This window comes from Athene noctua, chromosome 6 (genome assembly GCF_965140245.1).
Source record: "Athene noctua chromosome 6, bAthNoc1.hap1.1, whole genome shotgun sequence".
NCBI lineage: Eukaryota > Metazoa > Chordata > Aves > Strigiformes > Strigidae > Athene > Athene noctua.
The window spans coordinates 22,949,376-22,961,466 of record NC_134042.1 but is presented as its reverse complement, the minus strand read 5'-3'; the positions used below and the strand labels follow the sequence as shown (position 1 = coordinate 22,961,466).

The 12,091-nt window shown below is 36.1% G+C and overlaps 1 protein-coding gene across 9 annotated transcripts in view; it reads left to right on the top strand.

Annotated features, from left to right (window-relative positions):
- The window catches only part of HEATR5A (HEAT repeat containing 5A), a 65,727-nt gene that overhangs the window by 1,904 nt on the left and 51,732 nt on the right, over positions 1 to 12,091 (top strand). For all 9 annotated transcript variants that reach the window (XM_074909854.1, XM_074909853.1, XM_074909852.1 and 6 more), the window contains exons 2-4: positions 7,682 to 7,764; positions 9,260 to 9,507; positions 10,579 to 10,790. In XM_074909854.1, coding sequence (XP_074765955.1) covers positions 9,382 to 9,507; positions 10,579 to 10,790 — 338 coding nt within the window. In that variant the 5' untranslated portion in view covers positions 7,682 to 7,764; positions 9,260 to 9,381. The remainder of the gene's footprint in view (positions 1 to 7,681; positions 7,765 to 9,259; positions 9,508 to 10,578; positions 10,791 to 12,091) is intronic.

Below are 12,091 nucleotides of genomic sequence, written 5' to 3'. Positions count from 1 at the left end.
GAGCCGTTTTGGAGTTTTCTTTGCGGAACAGCCATCTAAAACATCTAGAGAATCAACCTGCAGTGAGAGATGTCAGTGATTTATGCCTGAACAGTGGTCTCTGATCTGCCAAACAAGAGTCCTGCAGAGTCTGCACCTGTGAGGGCTTCTGCTGAATTTTTGTGCTGGTGTGTTTCAGTGCAGCTGAAGTCTAGTCATAGTACTAGTTAAGCTACTACTATGACTATAATGGTTTTCAGGAAAAATAAGTATACTTTTCTGAGATTTCATGATATTTTCAGCAGAAATTTCCTATGGTTTAATTTAATGCTAAACTAGACTGGATTCAGAGTTTATCTTAACAGAAAATCGGTAGCTAAGATCAACTTGCACTTTGGATTTCCATATGCATATATATCACTTACTGTAAGTCAATATAACATTTTAACAAAGAATTTAATTTCTCAAAGTTCCTGTAATTGTGACAAATGTCTGTATACTCAGTTTGATATATTTTGTCTCTATTGGATAAACAATATTGTCTACAGTTTTGTCAGGGATAAAGCAATGTTCAGACATATATTGAAATTATTGTTAGGATTTAGGTAGATGCTTATACTTCTGTGATTTTTATGCACTTATCTTGCTATCACACCAGCTTTCAAACCTGCAAAGAAATAAAATCAAACGTATGTGTTTGTATTGAGACTGAAGATAGTTATTGCTTGTTGAAGTTTAGTTAGTCAAATGGGGGGGATATCTTTTAAACTCACTTTGTCAGAATCGGACATCCAGATGCAATACTGTTTTTCTAACTATTGGAAGCATTGGTTAATAATTTATATACAGTTTGCCAGGTTGCCTGTAAATAAAGTAATGTTCTCAGGTCCCTGTAATGGAGCCAAGTTTATCTTTTGATTGAAACTTTCAGAAATGAACCTAACTAATATTCAAGATTTGTGGGTGCTAGGTGGGGAAGAGCGTGCCAGCAGTGCCCGCTATGGAGCTCAGGAAATGGCTGGCTTATATTTCTCAATAACTGAGTGTAGTGGTTTCTTGGTTTCCTGGAATAGTTTCTTGTGTGGAGGTAAAGATTAAAGTGATTATAAGAAATATGAAAGCAAAGTGAATGTACTTTTTAACACGATGAATGAATGTCTTCCAAAATCTCAGTTTTTAAAAATGGGATGCTTTGCATTACTAAAACAGCATTGCATTTCCAGGCACTTTCTTTCAGAGTATTTTTTCTCTAGTTATGTCAGGCTTTGTCCTCAAAACTTCACAGAAATCATTCAGCATTCCCAGAAGACATTGTCTTGTAATTTCTTTCACACTTCAGCAAATGTATATTGTGTTGTAGTTCTTATCAATGTCACCCTTATGTATGAGGGTTGTGGGTGGTCACATTCTTTGTGTGAATATTTTTAAAACCAAAAAGCCCGGAACAAGGGTTCTGATAGATTTCACTTAGAACTTTGTTGCCTTTAAGCTTTGCTGCTTTTTCAGATACAGGGTGATTCTTCTACAATTTAGAAATCAATAACATTTGATAAGCATTTTGCTAGGAAAACCAGTCATTTGGAACTGTTCCTGTGGGAGTAAACAAGTACTTAGTATGAGCATCATTGTTCACAAAGCATCAAATACAGCCCTTTTGTTTTGCAACACAGATGAAAGTAGCTGGGAAACTAGCAAGAATTCTGTTTGGACTGGGTAATATTTGTTCTTTAGCACAATGCGAAATGCTATGTGAACACGGCAAGGAAGGTGCAATATATGAAGATGCACTTGGATTGCATCTTTAACAAGTACCTGCGTAACTGCTACCAAATTTTCAGTGGTAGAATAGATGCATAGTTTTCCTGGGGCAAATTTCTTCATCTAGAATGCTGTTAAGTGGAGAGCCTGAGAGAAAGGGGTCTTGTTTCAACATCTATGATTTCAGAAGCATGTTTCTAAGCCGGATAATTACATACAAAACTACAGCGTTAAGTGGAAGTTGTCCTAGTCTGAGATGTTCAGCAGTAATTAAGAGGAAATGGATGGTTGTGTAATAATCTGTTATTTTTTGCTGGTCTTAGTCAAATAGATTCTTCGGGATAAGCATGTGATGCAAGTGTGTACATATTTTTATTTAAAAAGGAAGATAGCTTGATTTGTGAGTGGAACTTAATCCCTTCATAACACAGAATATGCTATAAAACAGAAGAGCACTCAACCGCAAAATTTACTTTCTGGTGCATTTTTGACGTGCTAGTACACTTAAAATCTGATATTGAAAGTTACAGTTCTGCTTGATTTGTCTGAAAACTTTGGATACCTCCAAAATACCTTGGTGGCCTGGTATTCTTTTTTCCATGTGCTTTGGGTCATGGTGCTGTGATGACTTTGACTTGTGGCCTGTTCTTGCAAACTGCTGTCGAACATCACTGTTAGTCTTCTCCATGCTTGGCTTCAAATTTCCCCACTGCTGACCAATGTAATGTAACACTGCAGAATACCTGGCATTCTTATGGCAGTATATTAATTTTGGATGAAAAGCAATCAAGTCTATTTGATGCCAGGGAGTAATTTGGTCCAAACGGGTGAGACTGATCACTGATAAATTCAAGCATGTGTGTGTATGCATTGAAAGACTGGGCTCTGGTTTCATAACCTCTTCATAGTGTTCTTCATCAAGGGTTTAATTCATTCAACATACCAATGCTTCTGATAAAGAAACAGTCTTCAATGGAGTTAACTTTATCTTTTTTTTTTTTTTTTTTCTTTCCTCCCCCTTCTTCTCTTGGTGGCTTGGTGCTGAAGTGCCCTAAATTTGCTTGCCTGTTTTCTTAGAAACTACATACAAGAAAGCAGTGAGAGGGCATATAAAATTCTCAGCTTTTTTTTTTCCTTTTTTTTTTTTTTTTTCCAGTTGAATGAGAGAGGCCAAGAGCCATTAGCGCTTCTGAACATAACAGTGACCCCTCTGTACACATTTTATGTTGGGACCAGCAGTTACCTGCCGTTGCTTCATGTGGCCCTGTGGAATGAAAAATTTAAGGCTTCTGTATATAGAGAAAAGGCACAAATTGGCTGAATGCTGAGAATCCTGCCACACAAAGAATGCTGAAGTACTGGCATACTTATGCTGACACTTTTATTTACCTTTGCCTTCTCTTACTGCAGATTTTGATGCAAACTTGGCTTCTCTCTGTTAGTTGGTAGCAGTTTGTAGAAGTCAGTAAGTAAACAAAGGCTGCCTTGTCTTTCAAGTAATAACATGTGTCTCTAGCTGTTGGATATTTCCACTTTAATATATTTTCAGTGTCTAAACTCTAAACTCATCTGAGCTGCATTTTTAGTTCTTTTTTATTTCTTATCAATTTATTAAGATCCTACAGTTGTAGTTTATTTAAATTAGATTATTTTTGTGTGCTACAAATTTTAGCTAGATTACAGCTGAAGATAACTCAATTCTTTGTTCCCTGGACAATCGGGTCTCCTGTTTGAAGTCGCTGGGAGTTTGATCCTGCACTTTTTGCCTTCTGCAGACGTCCCTGCCTCCTTATGTTTGCCTGCTGGCACAACTGATACGCTATAACTATTGGACTTTGGGCTGTGTTTCATTCATTGGAGGCTGAATTTGGCTGGTGCTTCAAGGTGGTTTTTCAGCCCAGCTGGCAAAAAGAGCATCATACTCAGTTTCTCTTGTCAGAAGTAAGCCCGGGGGAGCTGAGCAGGAGTTTTGTTTATGTTTGTGAGACACTCTAAACAGGTATGTGCAAAGGCTTAACACAGGCTTGAGCATCGATCTTCTTGCCATGCACTCAGCTCAGATGCATGGGTAACGATCAGCCCATTAAACTTTTAAAACAGTGCTGCAGGAGTAACATTGATCTGAACTGTTAACGACTAGAACTAAACGTGTCAGGCTGGAAGGCTTTCTCTTAAAGGTGTTGGTTCCCTTGTTAGATATATGATAATAGATCTTGCTTTCAGAGGAAAAAAACGTGAATTTGAAGTCAGGTAAAGTACCACTGCGATGAAATGAAGAACAACTTGAAGCTATGAACATGCTTCAGCTCTGTTTTTCAGCAGTGTGATGGTCATGGCATTGATTGTGTAATTAGCCCAATGGCAGCTGTTATGAAACACTGGTAATTATTACTGGTCACTTTGTAATCTTACTCATTACTGTTACTCATTACTTATTTTTTACTATTAGTCATTACTGGCAATGAGTAATAGTGATAATTTCTTGGAAGAATAATGTCCTTTTTACTTCTCTGCTAGACTAGTCTTTGGTACAAAGTTGAATCCACAGGTTTATTAACTTTAAGCTTCATATCAGATTTAATGCAGAATTATTTTAATACTTGTGAAATTAGAAAAATATAAATAATTATTGATAAGGTAAGTTAAACAGCTCTTGATTTTCTTCACTATGTAGCAAATGTAAAGGACCTAGATCCTCATCTAGATTGTATACTAGGTCCTCATCTGAGTATCATTCTCAGAGACCTGAGGTTGATCTGATTTCTGTTTGAGCAGCACTAGTTCCTGGCAGAGAGAGACAAAGTGATGGAACAATGAGAGATCAAGTGTGAGAAATCTTAAAAGAAAATATATTTCTGAGTAGGTACTTGATCTGTGTGGTAGTTTCCATTACTTGTACTGATCTTCCTTGAACTAATGAGTCATAATTTAGAAGTTTAATCTTTTTAGTGAGAGATCAGTTAGTCTGCTTTATTGCAGATTACTTTTTTTTTTTTTAAATGCAGAAGCAAAATATGCCACGGGGTGGAAGGAAGGGGAAAAGTAAAATTAATTGAGTTGCCACTATTGCTCAGAGCTTTTAATTTGTTGTGTGTTAATTTTTGTCTTCCATGTGGAAGAAAGACAAGTGTATGGACTACTTCACTCAACTTTTAGCCTGAGGATTTTGTCTATCTCAGAACAAGCTTGATACACATAATAGATCTATTTGGGTTTCTTGGTTCTGTTATAATTATCATGGATGGTTGGTTTTCATATTTTGAAGCCAGTTGCAAAAGGTAGCTATTCAGATTGGTCTTACCCTGGTTCAGTCACCTTGTTTTTTTTAAAGAAGATTATAAATCCCTTTTTTCTTTTTGCAGTTTGTCAGGAACTTTATAAACTCAAATGCTATTGCCTTTTAATGCCTGATGCACCCTATATTCCTTTCAATTAATGGGGCAGCATTCCATCTAGTGCTTGTTCTAAGAGCTTTTCTGATCAGTCTTGAACAATCCCACTTGCCAAATTGGCAGTTGGCAAATGAAAATTTTTTCATCAGTAATAAGTAGGAACAACTTCTGCCTTGTCCAATAAATCTTTGTGACAGTTTTGTAGCATAGTATAAAAGTAAAATAAACTTTCCTCATAGGAAAGAAGAGGGGTTTTTTATCTGCTCTTGTAGCACTGATAGGAATGTAAATCTTGTAATTACTTCAGTCATCTAAAGACAAAACCAAAAAGATGGCGCATGAAGATGAAAATGAAGATTTTTTTTATCATGTATGTCTTTTCATTTTTGTTGATGGCATAGCATGTGTTTCAGTCAATTAAACTTCACATTTATTTCTCCAGATTTCTTTGCCAGATTGAGAGGGATCAAATTTATAACACCGGGGAAGGGACTATAAAATAATTCAACATTTTTAAACATGCATTTCATGTAAACATAGATGCATCTTTACACGCTTAGGTTGTACTTGCATCAGTTTACTAGTGCATGATGGTGTTCAAGAAACCGTAATACCTACAATGATTGGCATAACAGTCTTTCAGCACGCTTGCTGAGCCCGCCATGTGTCTATGCCATGCCTCTAATTAGAGCAGAGTTGCACCCGTGTCTGGGTGGTATGTTTAGGGTTGATGTTTCTTTCTGCACTTAGAAATTGCCTAGTGACATCTTAAAGAGCATATTTAATATTAATCAAACGTAGCTTGTCCCCACATTCTGTGCTTGTGTTCTGTTTTGCATAGCCTTTTGCGTTGTTCTCCAATCTGACTGCAAAACCAATATGCTGCAGTAAATCTTGATTCCCTACATTTTTGCTTTTCTTCTCACAAGTTTGTATGCCTATGCCCTTTTATTGTTATTATCTTTGAGGCTTCATAAATATTCTTGGTGTGCAGGCTTACAGCTTATTAAAGAGAGTCTCAGTAAGTGTTTGGGATGAGCTTTTTGCATAGGGAGGAGAGGATACTGCTTTGTATTTGGCCTTGAGTTTCAGTAAGGCCAAATGCCAGGGGCTGCCCTTGGGCCACAACAACCCCCAGCAGCGCTACAGGCCTGGGGAGGAGTGGCTGGAGAGCTGCCAGTCAGAGAGGGACCTGGGGGTGCTGATTGACAGCCGGCTGAACAGGAGCCAGCAGTGTGCCCAGGTGGCCAAGAAGGCCAATGGCATCCTGGCTTGTGTCAGCAATAGCGTGGCCAGCAGGGACAGGGAAGGGATCTGACCCCTGTACTCGGCACTGGTGAGGCCGCCCCTCGATTCCTGTGTTCAGTTTTGGGCCCCTCACTCCAAAAAGGACATTGAATGACTCGAGCGTGTCCAGAGAAGGACAACGGAGCTGGTGCAGGGTCTGGAGCACGGGTCATACGAGGAGCGGCTGAGGGAACTGGGGGGGTTTAGTCTGGAGAAGAGGAGGCTGAGGGGAGACCTCATCGCCCTCTACAGCTCCCTGAAAGGAGGTTGCAGAGAGCTGGGGATGAGCCTCTTGAACCAAGTAACAAGCAATAGGACAAGAGGTAATGGCCTCAAGTTGCGCCAGGGAAGGTTTAGACTCGATATTAGGAAGCATTTCTTTACAGAAGACTTAGCGTTTAGGGATGTGCTGTAGTTGGGAACTGTCAGTGTTAGGCGGATGGTTGGACTAGATGATCTTCAAGGTCTTTTCCAATCTAGATGATTCTGTGCGATACTTCAAAATCTACCTGTACTTTTAATTTGTTTTCAACTTCAGTCTTTTAAAGACCAATTGAAAAGTGATTACTTTTAAGATAGCATGCAACCTGTAGTTCATGTCCTGCCAGACTAAGTTAAAGTTGAATGAGGTTTAAAAGGAAATGGTTTTTGCCCGTTGATATGAGTGTTAAAATTCTATCTGGCAACTGGGAGAATGGATTGCTAATCCTCATGTCTTGTTATATCCATAGTATTGTCCATTAAATTTTCAAAACAGTTTATTCACCTTTGCCAGCCTTGCTGTTTGTTGATTTTGACATGGATGCTGTCAAGTTGTTTATGACTTAATGATAAAGATATGCTCATCTGTGATAGCATTCCAGACTACTATAATAAATATTTTACACCCATGCTTTTTTAGATGTATTGAAGTAATATAGGTCTTATGAAGGCACTGGAATCATCTTCTAGAAAATAATTATGGTATTATGCTGTTTGAGCTTGCTTTTTTTTTTGTTTAGAATTAAACTGAGTTAACAAAACAGAAATAATAGAGGTGGTGAAATGAACCAAATTTTATGGTGTATATGATGGGTCTGCCCCATTTAAATGTAATCTGTGAAGAGCTAATAATATTATGGAGCTCCAGTCTAGTGCCTTTTTGGTGAGCTATTATTTAATAAAAATTGTCAGTATTGCAAGACTTTGAAATTCTTGTTTTCTGTAGAACAGACACTTGTATCTCATGTGTTTTCCTAAAGTTGATCTTTGTGTTCTTTTTCTAGAAAATCAAGTTCTTGACATTTTTATCCAAGAACCTGGAGCAGCAGAGAGGCAATTTTTACAATGCAGATAAATCATCTGCTAGGTAAGTTAGGTGCCAATGTCTGTCAACAATCTGATCTTTTCAGTTGGGGCAAGCAACTATGAGTTGTAATCCTCAACTGGGTATGTAAGTTGTATCAGCTGCTGTGGTAGTAAGTCATTTAGAGATAGTAGACATTGGGACAGGCCTTGGGTGAGGAAAAAAGGAGTGTTTGCACTTGTACATGTAATTTCCACACTGAGCAGTGATGAAACTCTACTCAGCTATGTAGTCCTACTTTTTTTTCGTTATGTTGCAAAAAATGTGAGGGTAAAGACTGTGAGTGTTCTAGGAGTGAGTTAACTGGTACATTGTGAACGTCTATATACCTAGGCAAATAAAATATATATAGATATAATGAGCTATGTATGTTTATCACCGTAGTGTGATGCCTTGTCAAGCTGCTTGTTATTTCAGGTAAATTGGAAATAACAGTTCATTATAGTAAGTTAGATGTGACTAATTTCCTTTGTGAGTAAATTTTACATAAGAATGCGTAAAAAGTAGTAAAGGTAACCTTCTGCTGTGCATTTGATGACAACCCAAGTATTGAATTATTTACCATTGCTTTGTATTGCTCGTTTACTTTTTGATGGATCGTATTACACTATAATATTCTTACTGCATTGGAAAAAATACATGTTCAGCAGTCTCAGTGACCTCTGGAAAGGATAATTTGTTTGGGAGTTTAAAATATGGTTGACATTTTACCAGAGTCTCCTTGACTGTTTTTGTTGTGAAGCCTACAGAATGTTATGTTTTGTAGTCTGAGGCTACATGGCATTTAAATAGTGGGGAAAAAGCATGTTATCATTAGAAGTATTTTGCGTCTTGGTTTGCTTCTAGTTATACTTATCGACAATGTGGAAATTCCAATAATAGTCCAAGACAAGAAAGTAAAACATAACTTCTTTTGAACTCCAAGTTTTTTTAAACATGCTTTTCTCAGGTTTGTTTTTTTTTTTTTTAAAAAAGACAGCATTAGACGCTCATTCAGCAATGAAGTCCTATTTTTTCTTTATGCCTTGCTTGACATTGAGAATATATAAAGTGTTGGAACAATATGTTAGCATTTATATTTGTGAACATAATTAACAGGAGTTTGTTTGGTGTAGGTTACTGCCATTGCTGCACTTAGTTCTAGACAGCAGAAGTCATTGTGTTTGGGGCCAGTTGGTCATTACTTTCAGGTGTACTCGTGACCAGGTACTAGAAAACCTCACTTCATGCAAAACAAAAGGAAGAAAAAATAGTAGTTCTGTAAGAATCCCTCTGATAAATTCTGAAGTATATTTAACTTTAATTGGTATATTACATAAATATCATTACCTCATTTCCAAAAAAATAAGTTTTATTATTAAGCCACCTAAATAAAACTACTGTAATTTTTAAAAAAAGTTATTTTTAAGTTTTTCTGTGAAAATTTAGTTTTAATAAGCTAAACATGAATATAATATGATTGCTGACTCTGCTATTTTTTTTTTCTTTTTCTGTTTAGATGTTCAAACTTCTGATTCAGTCATTGGATACTAATGAGGGAGAAAGCCTGACTGATTAATACAGTTCTGGTAGTTTCTCAGGCTTTTTTTATTCTGTGGTATTTGATGAAAATTTCAAGGAATGGAGTTAGCACACAGTTTACTACTTAATGAAGAAGCATATAACCAGCTTGGTGAATTTCAAAAAGCAGAGTTCATTTTTGAATGGTTACGATTTTTGGAAAAACTTTTACCAGTGACTAGCAGAGTAAGTATAATGAGTCTTGAGAAGAAAAGCACATTATAGAGCTATTTCTCTCTGTCTTTTTTTGTGATTTTGTTTAAAAACAGACCAGTATTCAATTTCATTTGCTTCATGTCTTTTATGTACACACAATGAAAGTATGTGTAGTGTCAGCAGCAGGCTTCTGAATGTTACAGGTTTTTGGTCACAGCCCTTCAAGTAACAGAGCCACTTGTCCAATGAAAGGAATTGTTAATTTCTTTTTTTTTTTTTTTTTCAAACTCAGATTATTACTGCAAGGTTTTGCAACCCCATGATGAAGAATGGCAGTCATGTTTCTACCTAGCATGGCACAATTATTTGGTAGTTCTCTAGCAAGCGAGCATGTAACATCTTTCTCTTTGCTTTTTATTTGAGTAATCAAATGATAAAAGATCTGTTTCCCGCTAACTCTCCAATTGTTTGGTTCGCCATTTAGTGTAGATTAAGTAGGATATGTGGCTAGGTTAGAGTAAACCAACTTAGATAATGCTACTTAAGAGTTACGTTATTTGTGTTAAAATATGTAAAAAAATACGGTGCTAGGCTCATTTTTTAAGAGCATTTAAAAAAATTGATATGAGACTAAAATAGATTATTGTTTTAAGGGAATTTCTTCCCTTTCTAATGCTCAACTTTTTGAAAATGCCGAAGTTCTTTACTACTTAAATTACTATATTTCTATGAATTGTTTTATTTTAAAACATAAGGCATAAAAGAAGCAAGAAAAGGCAATTTTGTTTTAACAAGATATAACTGTACAAATGCCATAGGGAAAATTCACTTGAAATGCTCCTAGAAAGAATTATGCTCTGAAAAATGTGATTTTTTTTTTTTTTTTTTTCTTAAGAATAATAAAACTAGTCACATATTTGAGATGGCTTTTCTTTAAGTAGAAAGGTGCAATAAAATGTTAATTTTTAATTAAGGATGTCAGATGATCAGAAGGGTAATAATGAAAAGTAAAGATAATTAGTAATAAAGATAGTATTAATTATTTTTAACTAACTTTTAAATTTAACTTAACTTTAACTGGTTACTGATTTTTATTTCCAGGCTGATATAAGGGAAAATCAGAAGAAACTGGTTGAACAATTGACTTCTTTATTAAACAATTCACCAGGACCTCCTACCAGACGGCTTGTTGCCAAGAACTTAGCTGTACTTTATAGCACTGGAGACACTTTTTCTATTTACCAAACAATTGACAAATGCAATGAACTCATTCGGAGTAAAGATGATTCACCAAGTTATCTGCCTACGAAACTGTAAGTATTTTTTTTAACCCCAAACTTCAAATCCAGTAATAACAAGACGGACAGATTTATGTGGTGAGGGGTTAATGTAGGCGAGGGCATGCTCCCTCATTTCTGCCTCATGTTCGGTAGAGCTTTGTACCATATGACACACAGAATTTGGGAACCTCCTTGATTAGTATCATTATTGTGGGTGTATCTAGCTGTAAACAGTAATTTTTTCCTTTGGTATTAGATGTCTAACATTTTTAGACTTCAAAGAGAAACTGAATTAATCTGAAACCTGAAAGCAAATTCAAATTCCATCTAGGTATTATAACAATTTTATTTTAATCATTTAGTATATGCTGCCTTCAGGACAGAATTATGAGTGGTTAAGTACTTGTGTAATATTTTATATATTCCTTCCTGTGTCTTTACTGGAAAATTTTGAGTAAGAAGTTGGGCTGCATGTTGGGGAGAAAAAAATTCCAGTCAGTACTTTACAACTTTACTTTGCCCTTGAAAGTTTAATAAGCTTAAAATATATTTTTCTTCCTTATTTAGAAATTTATTGTTATGATTCACTTAAATATAACATAAAATCAATCACATTCAAATGTTTAAAAATCACATTCCTTTTGAAGCATTTAATGCAGAGGCAATTTGGTGGCTGATGGGAGTCAGAGTAGGCTGTGTATGTTAGAACAAAATTTGTCCTACCTAGCTAGCTAGTATTTACTGGATCCCCTGGAAGGAAATGCCTTGAGTGATTTGAAAGCTAAGCTAAATTAATTTATTTAGGAGTGTAGGAATGCTTAACTTACTGCTATCATTCAGAACTGTAATGACCATAGAATACTTTAAGGTAATAAAGCATAAACTGGTGTCAGTTTACTCTATGTTTTTGTTCCATGAGGGGACAAAACCAGTTAGCAATACATATTGCAATACTGAATAAACCATGCTTTACAGCAAGTCAAACAAACACTGCTTGTTACAAAAGAAGATGGAGAAAGCTTTTCATAAGTAACTTATTTAACAATAATAAAAGAAAAAACCCCATTTACCTGCATCTGAGTTCACTACCACAGGATACATAATAAAACAAAGAATGTGGTACCATTAGGTATTGTATGTGTACATCAGGAACCAAAAGGGTAAAAGACAGTTGGTGATCTCCAGCCAGACAATTGAAAATCAGGACAGAGAGACTACCAGTAATAGAGAATAGAGTTATGAGGGGGACGGTGTTGGAAAAACGCGGAGAAGGTAATAAATAGTGCTGAGAAGAGCAGTAAAACAGACAAATACAACTCCAGGTACAGAATAGA